Source organism: Anolis carolinensis, chromosome 3 (genome assembly GCF_035594765.1).
Source record: "Anolis carolinensis isolate JA03-04 chromosome 3, rAnoCar3.1.pri, whole genome shotgun sequence".
Taxonomy (NCBI): domain Eukaryota; kingdom Metazoa; phylum Chordata; class Lepidosauria; order Squamata; family Dactyloidae; genus Anolis; species Anolis carolinensis.
In genome coordinates this window covers 42,494,935-42,521,037 of record NC_085843.1, presented here as the reverse complement: position 1 = coordinate 42,521,037, position 26,103 = coordinate 42,494,935, and the positions used below count along the sequence as shown (strand labels likewise).

The following is a 26,103-nucleotide window of genomic DNA, read 5'->3' as shown; positions in this document are numbered from 1 at the left end:
TTGTCGAAGGCTTTCATGGCTAGAATCACTGGGCTGTATGGCCATGTTCCAGAAGCATTCTCTCCTGATGTTTCACCCACATCTATTACAGGGAAAACCAGCTGATCCCATCTAAAATGCAAATGTGTGCTTTTCACCTTAAGAACACCAAAATACTTGGGAGTTACCCTGGACCATGCCCTCACCTACAAGAAGCACTGCTTGACTATCAAGCAAAAAGTGGGTGCTAGAAAAAACATCATGCGAAAGCTGACTGGCACAACCTGGGGCTCACAACTAGACATAGTGAAGATATCTGCCCTTGCACTTTGCTACTGTGCTGCTGAATATGCACGTTCAGTGTGGAATCTTACCACATTAAAACAGTGGATATGGGTCATAATGAGACATGCTGTATCATCACAGGACGTCTATGCCCCATGCCACTGGAGAAATTATACTGTTTAGCCGGCATTGCACTGCCTGACATCCGCCGGGAAGTAGCAGCCAGAAATGAAAGGACCAAGGCATTGACCTCTCCAGCCCATCCCCTGTTCGGGTACCAGCCAGTACGCTAACACCTTAAATCAAGAAATAGTTTTCTAAGATTTACAGAGACACTCACAGGAACACCTCAGCAAGTGAGACTCCAAAAGCGCCAGGCTAAAACCCGGAACCTCAATCAGTGGATGAGAGACTCTCTCTTGGGCACACAGAAGACTGGGTGACTTGGAAGGTACTGAACAGACTATGCTTTGGCACCACGAGATGCAGAGCCAACCTTAGGAAATGGGGCTACAAAGTGGAGTCCACGACATGCGAGTGTGAAGAAGAGCAAACCACAACCACCTGTTACAATGCAGTTTGAGCCCTGCCACATGCACAATGGAAGATCTTCGTACAGCAACACCAGACAAGAGGCCAGCTACTGGTCAAAGGACGTTTAGTATAATGCCAAGTTGCTGTTTTAAAAAACTTTGTTTGTGTTTTCAAACACATTACAACTTGTACCATCAGTTCGCTTCTGACACGATAAATAAATAAATAAATCTGACTTGAAGTGGATTATATGAGTCTACACTGCCATATAATCCAGTCATCCTCAGAGTTTGTGAGGTCTGTTGAAAACAAGGCAAGTGGGGTTTACATATTGTGGAATGTCCAGGGTGGGTTTCCCCCAGGCAGAAAGCAACCAAGCTTTGAAGTTGCAAGGCTATTCAATGCAAATCAAGATGATCACTTATAATATTCACACTTGCCTCCAACAGACAACAGTTCTTTCTCCCACCCTGGACATCCCACATATCTATAAATCCCACTTGCCTACTTGCCAACAGACCTCACAACCTCTGAAAGATGCGACATAGACGTGGGCGAAATGTCAGAAGCGAATGCTTCTGGGACATGGCCATACAGCCTGGAAAACTCACAGCAACCCACTGAATGTATCCTCTTGGCCTGGTATGGAGAGTAGGCCAAACCCCTCACAGCACACATGGTTTCTGCTTTTTAGGAAGCATTGGAAACATATCACCTATATATCGAGGAAGTTAATACAGTAATCCCTACTGAGAAAACAAGTAAAAAAACTCCTTCGTATTTCAGTTCTTCTTCGTTCCTTCTTTTGCGAATGTTGTCCCTGCGAACGAGTACCGGAAGTTTCTATAGGCAAGAATAAAACTTGTTGCCTCTCTTTGTGCTAACCAGGTGGTGAGACAGGAAGCGGAATGACGTCACCTGTTTGCTTCCGGTGGCGGTGCTACTGAGGGAAGTCGGGGCTGGCTTCCGGGCGAGGCTCTTCTCAGGGAGCCCTTCTCGCTCCCACCGCCACCATGATGCCTGTCTTCAAGAGCAGCCGGCGCGACTTCACTTTCGGGCCTTGGAAACTGACGGCTGCCCGGACGCACATTATCAAGTCCTCCGAGGCCGAAAGGTAAGAAGGGCGCTAGTATAGGGCAAAAGGGCCTTCCTCGGTTATCCTTTGTGATGATTGTATTTCATTAATGCCAATGGCCCTTAAGTCTCCAACTAACACATGCGTGGGCAAACCTGGGCCCTCCAGGTGTTTTGGACTTCAACTCTCACAGTTCCTAATAGCCTCAGACCCCTTCCTTTTCCCCCTCATCCGCTTAAGAAATATTGGAAATAAATAAATAAATAAGTGACCGAGGGGGAAAAGGAAAGCGCCTGAAGCAGTTAGGAATTGTAGATGAAGTCCGAAACATCAGGACGGCCCAAATTTGCCCATGCCTGCTGTAGAGTGCTGGTTCCCCACCAAAGCACACCGGGAGTTGTAGTTTGGTGAGGCACCAGCACTCTTTGGCAGAGAAGGTGAAAGACCTCGCAAAGCAGCCACTTCCAGGATTACACAGCAGTCAAAGTGTTGTCGAACCGAATCAATCCTGCAGTGTAGCATACAGAATGTGTCCGTTCAGGCATGGGCAAACTTGGGCCCTCCAGGTGTTTTGGACTTCCACTCCCACAATTCCTGACAGCTGTATAGGAGTATGAATAAAGTAGGTATAAAATCAAACATTTATTGATAATAAATAAGCATTTGCAAGGCTTGCTATAAGGGCTGATTTTCCTTTTTATAAAGTACAGTTGAAGCATTTTCTATAGAGTCCAGTGTAAACACGGCACTGCTGTTGCTAATGGATTAGCGTAAAGGTCTAGATGATGTTCAGAGACCTCTTACTGTTACCAAATTTTTTAAGGATCCGAACACAGCTATTTCGCATTGAGACCCACAGTTTAAAAAGCAGTGCTCTCTTAGAAGACAGTTGTGAAAGATGAGAGGATTGTATGATGAAATTTTGAGTAAGGGGTGTTTCTAGCCTTCCTAGCCTTTCTTTTTCTAACTTCATGTTTCATAGAATTAATATGTTAAGATATTATGTGTTAGATGTGGCACATTGCAATATTCTGCAGAACAAAAAGTATCATGTCTCATTTTGTTCTGCAAATAACTCAAATTTAACAGCCTCCTTTTTTCATTCAGGTTAGCTGAAGAACTACACATGCCATGTGTTCCAGAAATGATGTTTGGAGACAATGTCTTAAGGATTCAACATGAATCTCTCTTTGGAATAGAGTTCAATGCCACTGATGCTTTAAGATGTGTAAACAACTCTCAAGGGATGGTTAAAGTTGCCTGTGCAGATGAATGGCAAGAAAGCAGGTAGTACACTCATATACTTTAGATAAAATAAAAAAGATACAGTGAGAAGGGTTTTGACCCTATAATTTGTGTTATTTTTTGTAAGCTTGACTATTTCCCCTTGCTTTAAATAATTAGTTTTGTACATTCATTCCCCTAAGCTTTATGGTTTTTGAGATCACAGAATTACTTGCATAGTTTTGTGTCAAATTCATTATGTGAATCCAGTCATTAGCATATATAAAAGAGCCAAATAATCTTTATGACTTAAATTCTTTTTGAAGAATCACAACTTGGTCCTGTACCTGTTTGCTGTTTCTGCTTGTTGCATGTCTTGTTGGTAGGTGGAGGCTGAACTTACAGTGCCATTGCCACAGAACTCAATTTCTCAGGGTGGTGCCTGAATTTTAAAGTGGCTTTCAGAGACTCCTGCTGTGGCTGTAGTGGCACCGCAACCATAAAAATGAATACCAAACAGTTTATGTGGTTAGTATTAGCTTTAGCTTCTATGTTTCTAGTAAGAAGTATGTAACAATAGAACATTCATCATAATTTGAGGCATAATTGAATAGCTGGTGGAAAGTTAATGTTGTATGTTAGATTCCATTTGTAAGAAGCTTCAGCATCATATTAGAGAATACCATATAACACCTGTATTTGTGGGAGATACATTACTGGACTTCATGTGCTTATGTAAAACTACGGATAATACCAGGCCCTATTGAAATAAAAGTCTTCCGCCCCATACAGTCACACTGAATAACATACTTTGTTGAACATGGATAAATAAAACAGTGGGTACCAGTACTGTGTGTGTAGAAGTTATGGTAGTACATTCTTCTCTGTCATCTCTAATACCACATTTCATTGATTGTAAGATCCCATCGATTGTAAGACGCAATTGAGTATTTTTTATTCTAAGATGCACCATTTTATTTGAGCCTTGATTTTTTGAAAGTAATTTTTTTAGTCCTTAACCCAACTTTACTTCACCCACTGCCCAGCTAGCCTGGCCAGGCCCAGGAAAGTCTCCCCAACCCTGTTCCTGATGTTGCCACTGCCTCCCAACCACACACCTTTTGTGCTGGCGCTGCCAACTGCTACTGGCTCAGTATGGCCAACGTGTACACAATTTTCCCTCCTTGGGCTCATGTCACTGGGTTTGTTCTGAAAGGACAGGATTGTGGGTAGTGGCAGCAGCTTAGGGTGTTTTGTTTGCTCTCATTTGGGCTGAAGGAGAAGCAGTACTGAGGTTTTCTCTTTACTTGGAGCAGGGTTTCTTCATCTGGGGGTTCCAGCTTGTAGCGGCTGGAAAGCTTGGACTCTGATCTACGATCTAGATTCTCCCATTCTCTCTGTGCTGCTTGGTGCCATTGGGAGTGGGAGTGGCAGCAGCGAGGGGATAGGGAGACAGGAAGAAGTCCTGTTTACCAGGAGCAACAGGCTCCTTTGCTTCTCTCCATTACCGCTTCTTCACGCTCTTGGCACACAGGGCTTTCTCCTCTCTCCCTGTCCCCTTGCCGCTACTGCCTCCACTTCCAATGGCGGAATCAGCAGAGAGAAAGAACCTAGATCCTAGATCTGGAATCCAGATTTTGCAGCCACTCTGAGCTGGAATCTGCTGGTGAAGAAAACCTGTGCCAAGGAAATAAAATATTAAAGCCCTGCCTCCCTGGCAGCCCAGATCAGCATTAACAAACCACATGCCTCCCGCTCTCTGAGCTGCCACCACTTCCCCTGATACTCTCTCTTCAAAATAAATCTATAACTCTAAGGTGATGGAGGCAGCAGCCCAGAGCCTAGAAGCCGTGTAATCAGCCACGCCAAGCCAGTAGCAGGAGTTGGTGGCGGCACAAACCACATGGGGTTGAGGAAGGAGTCAGCATTGAGTGCAGGGTCAGGGAGGCTTTCTGTGGGCTGGCCTCCTACTCTCAACCACTGCTACTGATCCTCTTTAAAAAAAATCCTCCCAAACCAAAAAAACAAACCTGCAAATTTAGGACATCCGTAATTCTAAGGCATACCTCTTTTTTGAGCCTGGAATTTTGGAAAAATATGCATTTTAGAAATACAGTGAAATAGATGAAATACAGTAATTGGAACAAAATAATGTGTATTAATAATGTTATTCCAGACTTAAGAATATCTGGGTATTAACAGATAATATGAGTGCCACAGAGGCAACACTTCTGAAACTTCTATAAAAAGTGATCTGACATGTTATACAATTGTCTGTTTCCTTAGGTCTGAGCCTGAGCACACAAAGGAGGTTTTGAAGCCATATGATTGGACCTATACAACGGACTACAAAGGGACTCTACTAGGTGATACATTAAAACTAAAGGTATATTTCAAACTTTGCCTTGGTGGTGGCGTACCTTGTAATTATGAATCTTAAATTATTGTTGAACATTTTGAAGCTTTTGATCTTCTGAATTTTTTCTCCTTTAGGTTTCTCCCACAACAGAACATATAGACACAGAAAAATTAAAAGCTAGAGAACAGATTATGTTTTTTGAAGAAGTGTTACTGTTTGAAGATGAACTTCATGATCATGGAGTTTCAAGCCTGAGTGTAAAAATAGTGAGTTGATCACTTTGTGTGTCTTATATCCTATAGTAGAAATATGTTTAGTTTTGAGTTTTTTAAAAAATAATAGTGATGCTGGTAAAAACTCGTGTTTTCCAACATAGGTTTTCAGTCAGCACAACAGAGTTCAATTGCAGAAACATCCTTGACTCCTTTGAAGAATTCCATTAAATTATAGCCTCATTGTTTCCCCTTTGTTTCCTTGTTTTGTGTTATGTGAAAGTCTTAAGATAAACTCATTGTATTGAAACCCCCTTTGTTTATGTGTGCGTGCACCTTCAAGTAATCTGTTGACTTATAGCAACCCCATGAATTTCCTAGCAGCATTTTATTTAATTTGTTTAAGATACTGGTATTAACCTCTTATAAGAGCACATTTTCATTGTTCTTGTACACATCTAAATTTGACCTAGTGAGCATAATTACTTTCCAAAAATGTGTGTTTTCTCATAAAGATTTTGTATCATAGTTACTCAATATTTTATAAAACTTTGATCTAACTGTATAGTGCAGACTTGTTAACTGCTATTTTGACTTTATAACAGCCCTATGAGCGAGAAACTTGCCTCCATTTCATCAAAGCCCTGCTCAGGTTTTGCAAGCAGGGCTACGGCTTCCTTGATTGAGTCTATCCATATGTAATATGGCCTTCCTATTTTCTACTGCTTTCTATCTTTACTAGCTGTGCCCGGCCACGCGTTGCTGTGGCGAAGAATGGTGGTATGGGAAATAAAGTATTGAGGAATTGGTGGTAGTTAAGGTAAAGGGTAAACGTTTTCCCCTGACGTTAAGTCCAGTCATGTCTGATTCTGGGGGTTGGTGCTCATCTCCATTTCTAAGCCGAAGAGCCGTCGTTGTCTGTAGACTCCTCCAAGGTCATGTGGGATGACTGCATGGAGCAGCGTTACCTTCCCACCGGAGCAGTACCTATTGATGCACTCACATTTACATGTTTTTGAACTTCTGGGTTGGCAGAAGCTGGGGCTAACAGTGGGGGCTCTGTCAGTTCCCCCAATTCAAACCTGCGGCCTTTCGGTCCAGAAGTTCAGCAGCTCAGCGCTTTAACATGCTGTGCCATCAGGGGACATTATTTCCTAAAGGTTGTGAATATACAATATTTCTGATTGTTTTTTTTTTGTCTGTTGGAGGCAAGTATGAATGCTGCAATTAGGAAAAATGATTAGGATGTAATGGCCTTGCAGATTTAAAGCCTAGCTGTTTCCTCCCTGAGTGATTTTTTTGTTGGGAGGTGTTAGCTGGCCCTGATTCTTTCCTGTCTGGAATTACCTTGTTTTCAGAGTGGTGTTGTTTGCGATATTTTATATGCTTCTACTGTCTGTGGCCCTGAGAAAACAGAGGATTGGCCAGACTTTGATGATGGGAATCCTTTGTTGGGAGGTGTTAGCTGGCCCTGATTGTTTTCTGTGTGGAATTCCCCTATTTTCAGAGTGTTGTTCTTTATTTAGTGTTCTGATTTTAGAGATTGTATTGTTCTGTTTTATTATACCACATTAATTTTTATATATTCTGATTTTAGTGTTTTTGAATACTTGGAGCCAGATTGTATTCATTTTCACGGTTGACCGCAACACAATAATAATAATAATAATAATAATAATAATAGTAAGGATAGTAATGATAGTAATAATAATGACTTTGGTAATACATAGTGCTTCACTGCCTTCTCAGCTTCCTTTCTGGAAGAATCCTTTCTTGGGAGGTGTTAGCTGGCCCTGATTGTTTCCTTTGTGGAATTTCCAATTTCCTTGCTTTATTTACTTTCTTTATTTCTTTATTTCTTTATTACTGTCCTGGTTTTAGAGATTATATTGTTCTGCATTATTCTATCCTAGAAATTATTTCATATCAAAGTAGAATCTCACTTATCCAACATTCGATTATACATTGTTCTGGATTATCCAACACAGTCTGCCTTTTCATAATCAATGTTTTTGTAGTCAGTGTTTCAAATTCATTGTGATATTTTACTGGTAAATTTGTAAATACAGTACAGTAGAGTCTCACTTATCCAACATAAGTGGGCTGGCAAAATGTTGGATAACCGAATATGTTGGATAATAAGGAGGCATTAAGGAAAAGCCTATTAAATATCAAATTAGGTTATGATTTTACAAATGAAACACCAAAACATCATGTTAGACAACAAATTTGGCAGAAAAAGTAGTTCAATACGCAGTAATGCTATGTAGTAATTACTGTATTTATGAATTTAGCAATATATCATGATATATTGAAAACATTGACTACAAAAATGCGTTGGATAATCCAGAACGTTGGATAAGCGAGTGTTGGATAAGTGAGACTCTACTGTAATTACTACATAGCATTACTGCGCATGGAACTACCTTTTCTGTCAAATTTGTTGTATAATATGATGTTTTGATGCTTAATTTGTATAACGATTACCTAATTTGATGTTTAATCAGCTTTTCCTGAATCCCTTCTTATTATCCAATATATTTACTTATCCTGCCGGCCTGTTTATGTTGGATAAGTGAGAGTCTACTGTATATTGATCATCTTATATTATCTGCTTAGAACTGGATTATATGAGGCCCCTTCTTCACAGTTGTATAAAATGCACACTGAAGTGGATTATATGGCAGTGTGGAGTCAAGATAATCCAGTGCAAAGCAGATAATATAAGATTATAAATGGGTTATATAGCTGTGTGGAAGGGCCTTGAGTCTACACTGCCATATAATCCAGTGCAAATTAGATAATCTGTGGAAGAAGTCTAAGTGAGGCCTAAATCTGCCTGTCCCCTAACTGAAACCTGGCTGTCCCTTGGTTGCTAGGCAACGAAGTGGGCAGAGATTAGCCCTCTAAACTGGCAGCAATTGGATAAAAACAATTATTGCTCTCCCTCTAATTAGGACCTTATTTTTCTTTTCTTTTTGTTGTATCAACCCTGAGGCATGTGTGATGGGTTGTGTTGTCAAATTTTGAGGTTGGGAGGCCTGTAGTTTTGTTGTTTTGTCCACTGCCCTGATGCCATCACTCTTTTATATATATAGATTAAGCATTATTGTCTTTTCTAGTGAGTCATGACTTCTTGTGATATATCCAAAGTGCAAATGTCTCAATTTGGCATTTAGGGAAAGTTGAGGCTTGATTTGTTCAAAGACTCACTTATCTTTTTAGCAGTCCACATTTTCTCTAGAACTTTTCTCCAATTGATTTTCATCTAAAATATTCCATATAAAGTTTGCAAATGCATGTTAACAAAAGATACCCTGGATCAAAATTAATCGGATTTTATGTCACAATTTACCTGAATTAAAAATAACTTCAGTAGTGAGGCCAAATTTTCCTGCCCTTATATTTTCCTTATTAACTTTGTCATACCCGCTGATTTATTTCTACGTGAAGTTAAATAATGTATATAAGTATGGATTATAAGGAAGATGCTGTTATTGACAAATGCAGGTTGGAAGAGGGTGGCCATGTTTCTAATTTAGATAAAGATTTTAGAATAAAATTTGCAGTTAATGTGGGAGTTCAAATTATTTTGTTTTTGACAGAGAGCAATGCCTTCAAGCTTCTTCGTACTATTGAGGTTTTTCTTGCGAGTTGATGGTGTCCTTATCAGAATGAATGATACAAGGCTTTATCATGAGGTAAGAACATTCAAATATGTAGATTTTATGGTGTTGGCCATAAAAATGATAAGATATTAGTGGTTGGATTTAAAGTTTTATATGCTAATTCGTATAGTGGCGCTCCATGCAGTCATGCCGGCCACATGACCTTGGAGGTGTCTATGGTTGCTGGCTCTTCAGCTTAGAAATGGAGATGATCACTAACCTTCAGAGTTGGACACGACTAATGTCAGGGAAAACCTTTACTTCTACCTATGCTAATTGTTGTTATCAGTTGTGATAACGTAATACCCTTATAGGTGTAAATGGCTAGCTATATTGTCATAATTAGTTTACATAGACTGAAGAAATGCTAGGAAAGCCATCTTCATTTTTTTCTTACAGGAGGCCTTTCCCCTATAGCCTACTGAGAAGATATATAGTGGTTAGTATTCTGTCTGCTACACAGGTTTCAACTAAAAGCGGCCTTATATTCCTCTTCCACCATACTGCATCAGAACAATGCTTAAATCCAGTTTTTAGTCCCAACTAGAGTAGATCCATTGGTTCAGTAACCTGCATGACTGTTGATTTGCCAGGTTGACTAAGTGGATCTAACCCATGTTGGAATCATAATTGTATTTAGGTCATCATCTTTTAAAACAGGCAAAATAGTTTTTTTCATCTATAAACAGTAGGGAAATTGCTATATTTGTCTTGCCTGGTTGCTTTTCTCTTGTATAATATTCAATACATTCAGAAGTACAGACAGCTCTCCACATTTGTTGTGAGGTGGAGCCCCGTAAAAAGACATGAATAAAAATATTGCCATTTTTTAATCTGAGAGAACGCTTCTCTAGAAATCTCTAGATCTTCCAGTGAGACTCTTCTGGAAGTTGACTATAGAGAAGCTACAGATTTCAAACCAGCAAAAGTCAAATTTGCAGCCGTGGAGGTCCAAGTGCAATACAGTTGATTTTTTAAAATAAAGTAGTTGGAGTAGCATCTTCATAACAAAATATAGCAATTGTCACGACCCAGGCTGCAGAGCACCAATAACCATACACAGAGGCCAGAATCTATCTAATATCTTTATTGAAGGAATATATAAAGTTAATAAAAACAAGTGTAGAAAATAGTCCAGAATTAGACCTTTCAGGAAAGGTCAGAATTAGTCCAAAAAAGCAATGTCCAATAAGAAATATTAAGGTCCAAAGTTGTAATCCAATAACCGAAACACTCACTTTGCCAAGCAAAGTGAGGGGAGATGACAAGGTCCTTTAGTCCATGAAACTTGAGCGAGGCTAGGAAATAACTTGATACTTGAAACAAGGCTTGAACGTGGAACAAGGTAACTAAGAACAAGAACAAGGTCCGTGGAATAACTTGATAAAATCCGTGGAACAAGGCAAGGATTGATCCTGGGAAACAAGGCAAAGTCCGTAGATAAACAAAGGCTGGGAAGCAAGGCGAAGGCTGGATAGCAAGGCAAGGCTTGAGCAGGAGCGAGGCTTGAATCGGAGCGCGCTGTCCAGACACAACTCGCTCCGTAGGCTGACGAATTGACTCCGCGAAGTTACTACGCGGGTAAAACACCTAAATAGAGTCTAACTTTCCCGCCGAAGCAGTTCTCTGGGAATCAGAACCGAAAGCTAAACTCTGAGACCAGATGTGAGACTCCCCAAAGATTCTCACGAGAAGCAGTCTTAATTGGCCACATTCTTAGCTGCAATCCTCGCACTCCTGCGCGAAGCTGATTCCAAACTTCTCTGTTGTTTACAAAACTCCCGGCGCAAGAACACGGGAGAAGTAGGCTCTGGGCTTGTTTGACATACTTCTGGGAGACAACTTTCTTGCAGGTGCAAGGTTCCCAGATCTGCCTGGGAAAGATCTGGCTGAGAGGAATCCAGTTCAGACTGGGAAGGTAAAAAACCCAAGTTTTCATCTTCATCAGGAATTACAATGTCCTGAGCAGGACTACAAGGCCCATGGGTCATCACACTATCCCCCTCCTCAAGGCCCCTCCCAAACTGGGGCCCTCTCCCCGAGGCGCGAGGTCGCGGTTTGGTGGGATAGGTCTGATGAAAGCGACGGGTTAGATCAGGAGCATGGACTGTGGAGGCGTCTTCCCAAGAGCGTTCCTCAGGGCCAAAACCCACCCAGTCAATGAGATATTGTAGGCGGCGGCGGTGAAAGCGAGAATCCAAAATGTCCTCAACCTCGAACTCCTCCTCCCCATTCATCAAAACAGGAGGGGGGGCCGGTTGGTCTGTATCAGGTCGCACACCATCCGCCGGAAGGAGCAGGGAACGGTGAAACACTGGGTGAATGCGCATTGAACGCGGAAGTTGGAGTTTGAAAGTCACGGGGTTTAATTGCGCCACCACTGGATAGGGGCCAATGAAACGGGCATCTAACTTCCGGCAAGGGCGGTGGGAGGGCAGAAAGCGAGTGGACAGGAAAACCCGATCTCCTACCTTGATTTCGAGGCCCGGCTGGCGATGTTTGTCAGCGTGGCGTTTATAGTCCTCCTTGGCTTGGTCCAGTTGCTGGAGCAAAAGTTGTTGCACCGCTGTGAGTTCCTGCAGCCAATCCTCTGCTGCGGGAACTTCTGAAGTTTCAATGACAGGGGGGAAGAAACGTGGATGGAAGCCGTAGTTTGCAAAGAACGGCGTTTCTTTTGTAGAAGCTTGAACTCCATTGTTGTAGGCAAACTCAGACAGTGGTAACAGAGAAGCCCAATTGTCCTGTTGGTAGTTTACATAACAGCGAAGATACTGCTCCAAAGTGGCATTGGTGCGCTCCGTTTGCCCATCTGTTTGGGGATGATGAGCTGAAGATAAGCGAGAGTCTATGCCCAATAGTTTTTGTAGTGCCTTCCAAAAACGAGAGGTGAATTGAGATCCACGGTCTGTGACTAAACTCTTGGGCAATCCATGTAGTCTGAAAACATGTTGAAGAAATAGATCCGCAGTTTCTTTGGCCGTGGGGAGGCCTTCGCAGGGAATGAAATGGGCTAACTTGGTGAAAAGGTCCACCACCACTAAGATCGTGGTGAATCCACAGGAAGGTGGTAGGTCAGTGATGAAATCCGCGGAAATTATTTCCCATGGGCGAGATGGGGTAGGAAGGGGGTGTAAAAGCCCTGAGGGCTTCTCCCTTCGTATCTTGGAGCGCTGGCATACTGGGCAGGTGTTGACATATTTTTCCACATCCTTGCGGATCTTGGGCCACCAAAAATCCCTTAGGATCAAATGCATAGTTTTAAATAGTCCGAAGTGTCCTGCTGGTTTGCAGTCATGACACAGACGAAGCGCTTTTTCCCTGCCCGGTCCGGGTGGGATATAAACATGATTTCTATAGCAGAGCAGCCCATCTTTAAGCGAAAAGGGAAAATGCAGACCTTGGCGAAGTTGGTCCTGCGCCCAGGCATCTGCTTGCTGACTAGCCCTGATTTCTTGAGCACAGATGGGTCCTGGAGTAGGGGAAGTTGAACCAATGGGAATGGATTTGGTGTTCCCCACCGTGAGCGTGGCAAAGTTCTCGGGTTGTAGCAGTTGGGATTCAAAGGTCTCCTTGCGTCCTGCAGCGTATTCCGGTTTACGTGACAGGGCGTCTGCTTGCTTGGTTTGGGCTGGGGTCACATAATGGATCTGGAAGTTGAAACGTTCAAAGAATAAAGCCCAACGTTGCTGCCTCTGATTTAGTTTGCGGGCAGTTCTTAGATGTTCTAGATTACGATGATCAGTGTGGACTTCAATGGGAAATTTGGCCCCTTCTAGCCAATGTCTCCAAGTTTCAAAGGCTGCCTTTATGGCCAGTAGTTCTTTTTCCCAAATGGTGTAATTCCTCTCTGGTGTGGTTAGTTGACGAGAATAAAAGGCACAGGGATGGAGGTGATCTCCCACCGGTTGTAAGAGTACAGCCCCAATTGCCACATCAGAGGCGTCCGCTTGCACCACAAAAGGGGTTCCAGGATTTGGGTGCTGTAGAATTGGCTGGGAGGTGAATAGTTTCTTTAGTTGCTGGAACCCTTTCTCTGCTTGATCAGTCCAGCGGAAAGGCTGCTTTCCACGGATGCAGCTAGTGATGGGGTCGGACCAGCGGGCAAAATCTGGAATGAACTTGCGGTAATAGTTCGCGAACCCCAAGAAACGCTGCACCTCTTTCTTGTTAGTTGGCGCCCGCCATTCCAATACTGCTGAAACCTTGGCTGGATCCATGGAAAGCCCTAGAGGCGAGATGCGGTAACCAAGGAAATCTACCTCTTGTAGATCAAAGGCGCATTTTTCCAGCTTGGCATAAAGTCCATGATCCCGCAATCGTTGTAACACCATTTTGACGTGGTTCTCATGTTCTGATTGTGATCTAGAAAACACCAAAAAATCGTCCAGGTAGATTATCAAGAACCTGTCTAGATAGTCCTGAAAAATGTCATTGACAAAATGCTGGAACGTTGCGGGGGCTCCGCATAAACCGAAATTCATAACTCGGGACTCAAATAATCCGAATTTGGTCTGGAAGGCGGTCTTCCACTCGTCCCCTTCCCTGATGCGAACTAAGTTGTAAGCCCCCCGAAGATCCAGCTTGGTGTAAACCTTGGCTCCTCGAAGCCGATCCAGTAGATCCGAGATTAAGGGCAGGGGATAGCTGTTCCGCTTGGTGATATTGTTCAATGCTCTGTAGTCCACCACCAAGCGTAGTTCCCCTGACTTCTTCTTCACAAACATCACTGGGGAGGCGGCTGGGGATTGAGAGGGTCTGATGAATCCCTTGCGAAGATTTGTCTCTAGGAATTCCCTGAGAGCTTCTTGCTCTGGTTCAGTCAGGGAGTAGAGATGCCCTCGCGGGATCGGGGCCCCCTCCACCAAGTCAATGGCACAGTCATAAGGTCTATGTGGGGGTAATTTTTCGGCTTCTTTCTCATTGAATACATCCCAATACTCGGAGTACTTCTTTGGCAAGGTGATGATGGGCTCGGTGTCTGTGGCATGGCATACCTTGGCTACGAGGCAATGGTTTTGGCAGTACGGTGAAGCAAACTGCAGTTCTCTGTTGGACCAGGAGATGTTAGGGTCGTGGAGAGTCAGCCATGGAATTCCCAAAATCACAGGGAAATGGGGGACCTCGGTAACAAAGAAGGAAATCTCTTCCATATGTTCCCTTATCCACATCCTGGTGGGTTCCGACCACTGACTTACGGGGCCCGTCTTGAGGGGGCGGCCGTCTATGGCTTGCACCACACGGGCATTCTTGAAATCATGATATTGTAATCCCAGAGAGTCGGCATACTCTCTATCGATGAAATTGTTGGTAGCTCCAGAGTCTATCATGGCGTGGATCATGACGGGTCCCCTTTTTGCTGACCATAATGTGACCACGAGAAGGAACAGGACCCCGGTTGGCGGCTCTTGGATGGATTTTTTGACCGGGTTGGCGAGCCTCTCTACACCCGGTCGTTGGCTTCCCCCGCCGGCTGTGTGCCAGTCGGCTCAGACGCCTTCGTCTCCGTGGAGGACGCCGCCGCAAGACGGGCGGCAGGCTTCCCTTTGGCTGGGCACTCTCTGGCGAAGTGGCCCCCGTTCCCGCAGTACCAGCAGAGGTTTAAGCGTTGACGACGGGCCTTCTCGGCGGCATCTAGTCTGGGACGCACATTGCCCAACTGCATCGGCACCTCCTCGCCTCCTCTGGGGTATGGGGTTGGCGGTGGGGGTCTCCACACCGGACGTGGCTGAACGCTGGCGGGAGCGGGGGGTTTTGCCCCGGCTCTACTGCCCTGGCCTCGAACCCACTGTTTCCTGTTAGCAATCATGACTTCAGCCCGTAAACATTGATCAATGAGTGCCTCGAGGGTCTGGGGAGGATCCACCTTGGAGATTTCTTCCAGCATTTCAATGTTGAGACCCTCCCGGAATTGTCCCCTGAGGGCTACATCGTTCCAGCCGGTGTTGTGGGCCAGTACTCGGAACTCGGCTATATACTGAGACATAGGTCTGTCTCCTTGGAAAAGGCGACGGAGTTTGTGACCGGCTGCCTCCAAATTGTCCTCGATTCCCCAAGTCTCCTTGAGGTGGTCCAAGAAGTGTTGCGCTGATCTTAGGTGTGGAGAGGCTTGGTCGTACAGTGCCGTCGCCCAGCTGGCCGCTGGCCCGTCTAGAAGACTGTAAACCCATGCCACTTTGATGTCTTCTTGGGGAAACTCGGCAGCACGGGCCTCTAGATAAGCTTGACATTGGCGACGGAAGACATGAACCTTAGAAGCTTCTCCAGTAAACTTGGTTGGCAACGCCATGGCCGGAAGACGAATTCCGCGTTCCTTCAAACCCCTTATTTCTCCATCCTGTGCATTGAGCTTATCACGGATTCGGTCCACCTCATCCTTGTCGATGGTGTAGGTAATCGGCTGGCCGCTCGGCCCAGGTACGACTCCGGTAGACATTCTGGCCGAGGTTAATTGGTGCTTAGGGTGGCGGAGTCAAACTGTCACGACCCAGGCTGCAGAGCACCAATAACCATACACAGAGGCCAGAATCTATCTAATATCTTTATTGAAGGAATATATAAAGTTAATAAAAACAAGTGTAGAAAATAGTCCAGAATTAGACCTTTCAGGAAAGGTCAGAATTAGTCCAAAAAAGCAATGTCCAATAAGAAATATTAAGGTCCAAAGTTGTAATCCAATAACCGAAACACTCACTTTGCCAAGCAAAGTGAGGGGAGATGACAAGGTCCTTTAGTCCATGAAACTTGAGCGAGGCTAGGAAATAACTTGATACTTGAAACAAGGCTTGAACGTGGAACAAGGTAACTAAGAACAAGAACAAGGTCCGTGGAATAACTTGATAAAATCCGTGGAACAAGGCAAGGATTGATCCTGGGAAACAAGGCAAAGTCCGTAGATAAACAAAGGCTGGGAAGCAAGGCGAAGGCTGGATAGCAAGGCAAGGCTTGAGCAGGAGCGAGGCTTGAATCGGAGCGCGCTGTCCAGACACAACTCGCTCCGTAGGCTGACGAATTGACTCCGCGAAGTTACTACGCGGGTAAAACACCTAAATAGAGTCTAACTTTCCCGCCGAAGCAGTTCTCTGGGAATCAGAACCGAAAGCTAAACTCTGAGACCAGATGTGAGACTCCCCAAAGATTCTCACGAGAAGCAGTCTTAATTGGCCACATTCTTAGCTGCAATCCTCGCACTCCTGCGCGAAGCTGATTCCAAACTTCTCTGTTGTTTACAAAACTCCCGGCGCAAGAACACGGGAGAAGTAGGCTCTGGGCTTGTTTGACATACTTCTGGGAGACAACTTTCTTGCAGGTGCAAGGTTCCCAGATCTGCCTGGGAAAGATCTGGCTGAGAGGAATCCAGTTCAGACTGGGAAGGTAAAAAACCCAAGTTTTCATCTTCATCAGGAATTACAATGTCCTGAGCAGGACTACAAGGCCCATGGGTCATCACAGCAATGTGTTTTAAATGTCTGTTACAGCAGATGACTTCAGAATAATTTACATTTGAATGGTGTGGAAAATCACTGCTCTGCATTGATCTGACAATTGTTTAAATCTGTGTTAAGTCCATACGATTACATCCAATTAAGGAAAAATGTGATTGCATGTAAAATCTTGCACTATCTTATGAAATTACATTTCAGTTTTCTTTCTTATTAGGCCAGCAAATCATACATGTTGCGAGAATATACTTCCAGGGAAAGCAAAATATCAAGTTTAAAGGTACCAATTCTTCAACCATGATTGATTATAATTAATTATTTTCATATCAAGTTTGTAACTTCCTAGAATAAATCAAGCACTGTGTGGTCAAGCACCGTGAAACATTACCTTTTATGAGAATTTACTGATTTATTTTAAAAGACAAATTTAGCAGTTCTGCAGATTATATACAGTAGAACTATATAATGAAAATAAAAATATTGGCAAGAAATTCTAAATAACTATTTTTAATGATAAGGTGAAGCATCATTCCCCTGGTTCTATTTTGCTTAATCCTCTCTCTTTTAATTTTAAGCATGTTCCTCCACCACTCTTCACGGATCCTAATGAGATTGCTCAGTATTTACCTGTCAAAGAGAGTATTTCTGAGAAGCTGGAGTTTCCAGAAGAAGTTTGTCTTCAAAGTACAACAGCATCAGAAGGCACTTAAGTGGAATTTACATGATTAATGGACTTGAAACAGACTTTTTGTGGAGACTATATACCTTTTGGCCATTACAACTGAAGATGTCACTACTTGCTGGATACAGTCCATTTGGATGTCTGTCTAATATTTCTCGACCCTTGGTTGGAAGGAGTAGAGTCAATTACAAAGTTTTACTTACATTTCTATTGTCTCTGTATGTTTCAAAATTACTTGAGTCTAATGACAAATGGATTAAGAATTGGAGTAACTAGCAAAGAATGACCTTTCCACTAGGCATTTGTACTTGAAGTATGCAGCATTTCAATAACTTGTGGAAGATTTTGGAAAAATAGGATTTGTTTAAATGTAAACACTTTTTGTGAACTTTGTTTTAGCTTAGTCTTTTATTGTAGAAGGACCTGATTTCGTCTGATGGATGCTGAGCATGCTTCCTCTCAAGCTCAAGTCTGCCTAACTTGTAGAAGAGTAATTTATGCTTGATAAGATTACAAATCTCTAACATATCCTGGATGTTTTATCAATCCAGTGAAATGCTGTTTGTTTTCTTTAAAAAGCCACAATTCTTTTACATCCAAACAATCTAAGGAAGTGATGAGTAGTAAGTTTAACCAAGAATTAATAGCACAGTGGGATCCTATTCTACTATTTGACATGGTTCTAAAGTGGGATAGTAACAAGGGGCCGCTCACTGAAATAATTTGCATAGTATCAACAGTAATCTGAGAAAATTACTTCTTAAAAAGGAGCTTCAGCTGATTGTCAGAATAGAGAAATGTATGTTACATTTCCTGTGTATATATATAGTGGCAGTGACTGAACCTACTAAATGTTAATGGGTTACTGCAGGTATGTAACACATCTGATTTTTAATTACTGATATTTTAACAAAATTGCTGCAGACATATTTGTGTTCTGACAGCCTCCATCAATTTCCCTAGCCCCCCTGGACAGCGATGTATTTTGCAAGGTGAAAAACTTGTGTTTCATTTAGTCTTTATTTCTGACATGAAGCAAATCATAGTGTGGCAGTGTGAATCTTTTTTCAGACATTCATTCTGAGAACTACTTTTTATCTTTCTCTTCCCATCCTGAAGTGATCATGAAAAGGATTTTAGGTTAATATTATGAAAGCAGCAAAACATACATTGCTTCAGTCTGTTATGACAATAAGTTCTCAGAATAGATATCTTTCTTGCAATCAAATATTTTTAAGCTGATGTACCCTTTCTTATCTAAGGAAAAGGTAAGCAACAATAGAGCTGCTTTTTCTGTCTTCCTCGTTGCCTATGGAATGGCAAATAGATAATTTCATTCTGTGCTTTAGTCTCCCATGCTTTTAAAAGGGACAAATTTCATAGAGAATTCTGAGATACACTACAGCCTTATGTACATTTATTTATTTACCATTTAGAAATAATTTCCATTAAAACACTATTGGAGTATGTTTGGAGCAAACATACACAGGGCTGACCTGCTAGGTGTTAAAGAATGTTAAGAGTATGTTAAAGTTAACACCAAAGGAACAGTGGCAAGATAGTCACTACTCAACAGACCTTTATAAGGAAAGAGAGTGACTTGATCATTCATTTGAATGATTCAACTTCACCTGAAAATTGTTTCTCTAAAGATTGAGTATATTTACTAAATGAAGAACATATGTTTTGACACCAGAGCTTTTTGAGGAAGAACTTACCAAAACTAACATTGGCCAAGAGCTTATATATTTTTTACTGTAGCATGAAGGTATGCAAATCTCACATTTGTTCTGTACGTGCCAAGGCTTTGTTGTGCAATAATAGTTCCTCAGCAATAAAAGTTGAGAGGACTATGTTGCACTTGTAGAATGACTGACTGCACCAGTATTGCATGCTGCCTCTCAGAAAGGGTTAACTGCATGTGCAAACTCTTATGTTTGTGTACTGTTTTCAAACAGTCCAGCCACTGTATTTTTAGGAATTATTCATTTGCTCATATACTGCATCCAGTGTTGCCTATGTTTTGTTATTTAATAATTGCTGTTCATAAGTCAAACCAGATGATTGTTCTTGACATTAGAAGGGAAAAGACTAGGATAGAAGAGGTGTTCATTTCCAGGGTACTGTCTGAAAAAGAAAGACCCTGAAACTAAAAACAAGCAGCTCCTCTCAGTATGAAGAAATTGTATTGTTTAGTGCTTTTAAAAAAATTCCAATAGTAAAAAAGTGACAAAATATTAACTTGTGACTTCTATCCTACCTTCTGACCACTTACGAGTGTATCTGAGTCCCATATACAATATGTTTGATGGTGTGGAAGGAGGTAATGAAAACTTACTTCTTCCCCATTAGTCTCAAAGGTTCCTTTGGATTCCTTTCTGTCTTTTATATCTCCCTGAATACATTTTTGCTGTTCATTTCAGTTATGTTTGATGCAACACATACAGCACAGATGAGTGGAAAGGACAATTAGCTTCCTATATGAAGTTGGACTATCTCCTTATTGAATTTATTTGTGTATATAGCTTGAATTCCCTTATGCAGAATTCAGAAACATTCCCAAACTCAAAATTGCCCATATGGGTAAATTCTATAGTCACACCTTTGCTTTCTTATAATTCAGTATACACAGACTTACTTTATGCACAAAAGTATTAAAAATTGTGTCTATCAAATTACTTTCAGGCTATTTGTATAAGGTGTATATGAAACAAAAATTAATATCATGTTTAGACTTGGGCCCCGTCTCAGTATGTTTGCATATAGAAATACAAGGTATTCAAAAATCCAAAACAATTCTGCTCCTAAGTATTTTAGATAAGGGATATTCAACCTATACTTTATTTTACAGAAGACTCAAACAAGTCTTCTCTGAATGGAAATTGTTCTAATAACCATTTTCCAGTGAAATTCCAGCATAGTTTGAGAACCAATCTGGTGTAGTGGCTTTAATGTTGGATGAATACTGGAGAACAGGGTGCAAGGCCCCATTCAGACACAGAGACCCACTCCGCCACACTTTCTTGACCTCAGATGAAAGAAAAGGAAACCCCCACTGAACAAATCTGGCTAAAAGCACTTCAATGCTTAGAGTTGCTATGAACCAGAAACTGCTTGAAGGCACACGGCAACAACGTGAAATTAAGCAAGCTCAAACTTGAATGGGATGCAGTACCTTCAACTGGAGAAGCCCAGTTGAAATGAAAGAAAGCTTTATTGTGTAGCTCTCTATCACCTGAATGGGATTTGTACTAATGCACTGTAGCCTTGCCTGCATTTAAATACTTAAAACTTTTTTTTTTAAAAAAAAGCTGGGCAAATGTGTTATGGTTTATACCTATAGACACTTCTTACTAATAAAGTGGAATGTCATTTAATGGTTATTTTATTAACAGACAAGTAGCAACACTTTGTTTTAAGGTTCTATTTTCTCTACATACCTCACTCTGGATTTTCTGTAAAAGAAGTAAACATGTAAGCTTGCTTTGGCCTGTAAGGCATGTTTCTCAAAGTGCTCCTCCAGGTGTTTTGGACTTCAGATCCCAGAAGTCCCAGCCAGCTTACCAGCTGTCAAGAAGCTGAAGTTCAAAACATCTGGAGGAGCAGAGTTTAAGAAACACTGCTGTAAGGTATAGAAATGGGATTGTGGTAATAATAACAACCTTATTTTTATATCCTGCCACCATCTCCCCTAGGAGACCCGGGACGGCTCACATGGGGCAAAGCCCAGCAAAACTTAAAATGAAAATTACATAAAAAGCAATTCACAGTATAAAAGTAGAATAAAAACAGCAATATTATAACAATAAATAATGACATAAACTGGCAGCCAGACACAGTTTCTGTTATTTTCATGGGTGGGTGGACTAAATGCAGCAATACAGAACAGATTGATTTTTTTACAAAATGTATGAGTGTATCTCTAAAATTTACATAAACAATTAAATCTTTGCTCACATGTGGGTAATACTCGTTTTATAAAGAGAAACCATGTGAAAATGCTTGAAAAATAAGTATTTTTAAGTAGCTCAACAGGCTACTTAAATTTATCACAGTGGATTATGAAAACATTGAAATAATTTTTAAAAACTATACCTTTGTTCAGTCATAAAAGGAGGCTGTTATCAAGAAATCAGAAGATTTGGACTTTGAAGTTCAGCTATCAAGGAAACAGATAAGACCCTCAACTGAGAGATACATAATTAAACACCAAAGGATTGTCCATGCCAAAGTATTTCCAATTTCTGTGTATGGTGGTGACAGGCAGACAATGAAGAAAGTTGATGAAAAAGTTCAATTCATGAAATGTGATGGTGAAGGAAACAGCTATGGATACCACAGATAGTCAAACAACAAATGAATGAATCCTACAAGAAATCCAGCTTGAATTCTATTGCCTTTTGAACATATGATGGGATGACATTTTTGTTAACAAAGGCAGTGCTTAGGAAGATGGAAGGCCATAGGAAAAGAGGAAGATCATTTTACAGTTGGATAGACACAAACAAGAAAGCCATGCAAAGTCACTTGCAAGACCTTAACAGTCTTGTGTGTACTTCGGGCTGTATGGCCATGTTCCAGAAGCAGTCTCTCCTGACATTTCGCCCACATCTATGGCAGACATCCTCAGAGGTTGTGAGGTATATTGGAAAAAACTAAGCAAGGAAGGTTTATATATCTGTGGAAGGTCCAGGGTGGGAGCAGGAACTCTTGTCAGTTGGAGGCCAGTGTGAATGTTTCAATTAATCACCTTGATTATCATTAAAGGCCTTGCCAGATTTATGTCCTGGCTTCTTCCTGCCTGAGGGAATCTTTTGTTCAGAGATGTTAACTGCCCCTGTTTGATTCATGTGTTGTTCCTTATTTACTGTTCTGATTTTAAAGTTGTTTTAATACTGGTAGCCAGATATTGTTTCTTTTCATGGTTTCCTCCTTTCTGTTGAAATTGTCAACATGCTTGTGGATTGTGCAAAGATACAGAATGGGGGACGCCTGGCTCGATAGCAATACATGTGAAAAAGACCTTGGAGTCCTTGTGGACAACAAGTTAAACATGAGCTAACAATGTGATGCGGCAGCTAAAAAAGCCCTGCATCAATAGGAGTATAGTGTCTACATCCAGGGAAGTCATGCTACTCCTCTATTCTGCCTTGATCAGACCACACCTGGAATACTGTGTCCAGTTCTGGACACCACAATTTAAGGGAAATGTTGACAAGCTGGAATGTGTCCAGAGGAGGGCAACTAAAATGATCAAGTGTCTGGAGAACAAACCCTATGAGGAGCAGTTTAAAAAGCTGGGCATATTTAGCCTGCAGAAGAGAAGGCTAAGAGGAGACATGATAGCCATGTATAAATATGTGAGGGGAAGTCATAGGGAGGAGGGAGCAAACTTGTTTTCTGCTGTCCTGGAGACTAGGACGCGGAACAATGGCTTTAAACTATAGGAAAGGAGATTTCACCTGAACATCAGGAAGAACTTCCTCACTGTGAGAGCTGTTCAGCAGTGGAACTCTCTGCCCCAGACTGTGTTGGAGGCTCCTTCTTTGGAGGCTTTTAAGCAAAGGCTGGATGGCCATCTGCCGGGGGTGCTTTGAATGTGATTTCCTGCTTCTTGGCAGGAGGTTGGACTTTATGACCCATGAGGTCTCTTCCAACTCTATTATTCTATGATTCTGTGGCTTCTCTGTGTATTCTGACATGATAGTTGTTGAAGTGGTCCAGCATTTCTGTGTTCTCAAATAATATACTGTGTCCAGGTTGGTTCATCAGGTGCTCTGCTATGGCGGACTTCTCTGGTTGAATCAATCTGCAGTGCCTTTCATGTTCCTTGAATCATGTTTGGGTGCTGCGTTTGGTGGTCCCTATATAGACTTGTCCACAGCTGCATGGTATATGGTAGACTCCTGCAGAGGTGAGAGGATCCCTCTTGTCCTTCACTGAACGTAGCATTTGTTGGATTTTCTTAGTGGGTCTGTAGATAATTTGCAGGTTGTATTTCTTCATCAGTTTGCCTATGCGGTCAGTGATTCCCTTGAGGTATGGTAAGAACACTTTTCCTCTGGGTGGATCTTTATCTTTACTCTCATGGCTTGTTCTTGGCCTTCTGATGTCTGTGGCATGTAGAGCCCAATTTAGGTGGTTTAATTCTCCTAAGGAGATGAGGTTTGCAGATTCTTTGTGCATGGTCTGCCAGGGCTTTGATTGTGCTCCTTCTTTTTGACTTGGCTGATGGTTGGGGTTTTTATGAAGGTATCTATCTGTGTAGGCTTTCTGTAAACTGTGTAGCCCAATTGTTGATTGGGTTTGCAGATGACTAGAACATCTAGAAATGGCAGTTCTCCTTTGTTTCTTTTTCCATGGTGAATTGGATGTTTGGGTGGATGCTGTTGAGGTGGTCTAGGAACTTGTCAAGTTCTTATTCTCCATGGCTCCAAATTGTGAAGGTGTCATCCACATATCTGTTGAAGGTCCCCATTCATGGAAGTCACCATAAATCAAAACTGACTTGACAATAGCAACAACCAATGCTGTTACAGCAGTGGTGCTTAACCTGTGGGTCCCCAGGTGTTTTGGCTTACAACTCCCAGAAATCCCAATCAGTTTACCAGTTGATAGGATTTCTGGGAGTTGAAGGCCAAAAACATCTGGGGACCCACAGGTTGAGAACCACTGTGTTACAGGATTCTCTGTGTAAGCTGTATTGTATTCTGTTTTGGTAGTACTAAAAGACAACAGAGGATGGCAGCAAGAGCCAGCTTGAATCCCTCTTGGAAAAAAACTAAAGAGTACTGATTGCTTGTGTGAATTCCCATGCCATAAAATAAAACTAGGTGTGACCAGATGTGCTTTTGTATTTAACATCCTTTGTGATCTGTCTTCAAATTGACTTCTACTTCTGGTGATCCTATGAATAAGAGAACTCCAGGTCACTCTATCCTCCACCACCCTGCTCAGTTATAGCAGATTCAGGGCTGTTGCTTCCTTGGTTGAGTCCATCCATCTTTTCTTACTGATCTTTTTGTACCTTACCAAAAATTGTTGTCTTTCTTGTTGTAGTTGTGTTGATAAAGAGTGAGAGAGTATTTATGTGTGTGTGTATTTATGTGTGTGTGTATCTATATATAATATATGTGTGTACGTACATGTGTGCGCGCACATATATATATATGTGTGTGTGTGTGTATATCAAAAGACAAGGCCTTGGAAAAGCAGCTATGAAGAAACAAGAAACCACTCATTTGTGATGTGATATTCGCATATCCAACGTTCTGCTGGCCCGTTTATGTTGGATAAGTGAGACTCTACTGTACATAATATTATGTATTAAAATGATGGCATAAATATAAAATATTTAAATGCCTATCAATATAGAATACATACACACATATATATGAAACATTTAAAAGGATTGTGCATCTCTCTGCAATCCTCTTAAACAGAAGGATAGCATGTGTGTGTATATATATGTATAAAATAAAAGGATGGCACAAATATAAAATATTTAAATGGCTCTCGATTTAGAATATATATATATATATACACACACACACAGTAGAGTCTCACTTATCCAACATTCTGGATTATCCAACACATTTTTGTAGTCAATGTTTTCAATATATTGTGATATTTTGGTGCTAAATTTGTAAATACAGTAATTACTACATAGCATTACTGCGTATTGAACTACTTTTTCTATCACATTTGTTGTATAACATGATGTTTTGGTGCTTAATTTGTAAAATCATAACCTAATTTGATGATTAATAGGCTTTTCCTTAATCTCTCCTTATTATCCAACATATTCGCTTATCCAACGTTCTGCCGGCCTGTTTACATTGGATAAGCAAGACTCTACTGTATATATATATATATATATATATATATATACACCCACCCCCCATACACACATATATAAAACACTGGATTGCACATATTTATATCTATATCTTTCAGCAAGTGCCCTTGTGACAATAACTGCCACTCTGGGGCAAGATTGAAGAACGGGGGGGGGGGGGGGAGGGGGGGGGCAGGAAGACATCATACCAACCTGAGAGCCAGGAAGATAGTTCCCTCTTGTCTACTGTGCCATAGCAACATGCTATGCTAATTTTATACACACACACACACATATATATAATTTATAAATATATAACATATTGTATATACATATAATATTGATAATAATATTATAATGGAATACAATATTATAGTACTAATAATACAATATAATAATATTAATTATATATTAAATGTAATATTACTAATAATATTACTATATAATGATATAGTACAATATAGTAATTTAATGCTTATATTGTGCTATGCTAATAATATATTGTATGTTCATTTGATTTGTAAGCCGCTCTGAGTCCCCTTCGGGGTGAGAAGAGCGGGATATAAATGTAGTAAATAAACAAATAATTAAATAAACATTAATCTGGAAGTTGCCTCCCGCTTTAATTTCCTTATTAATCCTCACAATAGTTCACTGCTAGACCAGGAAATGATGTTATCTTTAGAGAGAGAAGACCTTGCAGGCCGCGAAGCCGCCGTCAGCCTGAACGAAACCCCGCCCCTCAGGTATATTCGAGAGAGACCCATACGGCCTACACTTCCCAGCATGCCTTGCGGCAGAAAGGCGGG

At 41.5% G+C, this 26,103-nt stretch overlaps 1 protein-coding gene across 2 annotated transcripts; it reads left to right on the top strand.

The window, feature by feature from the left end:
- Positions 1 to 1,722: 1,722 nt before the first annotated feature.
- tiprl (TOR signaling pathway regulator) lies at positions 1,723 to 19,698 on the top strand. 2 transcript variants are annotated; one of them, XM_003219233.4, is made up of 7 exons: positions 1,724 to 1,912; positions 2,981 to 3,160; positions 5,384 to 5,483; positions 5,591 to 5,722; positions 9,274 to 9,369; positions 16,993 to 17,055; positions 17,351 to 19,698. In XM_003219233.4, the coding sequence occupies exons 1-7, from the start codon at positions 1,812 to 1,814 to the stop codon at positions 17,483 to 17,485; spliced, it is 807 nt and encodes a 268-aa protein (XP_003219281.1). In that variant the 5' UTR covers positions 1,724 to 1,811; the 3' UTR covers positions 17,486 to 19,698. The 2 variants fall into 2 exon arrangements, with proteins under 2 accessions (XP_008106054.1, XP_003219281.1); XM_008107847.3 differs by lacking the exon at positions 9,274 to 9,369 and having other exon boundaries at positions 1,723 to 1,912.
- The last annotated feature ends 6,405 nt before the right edge of the window (positions 19,699 to 26,103 follow it).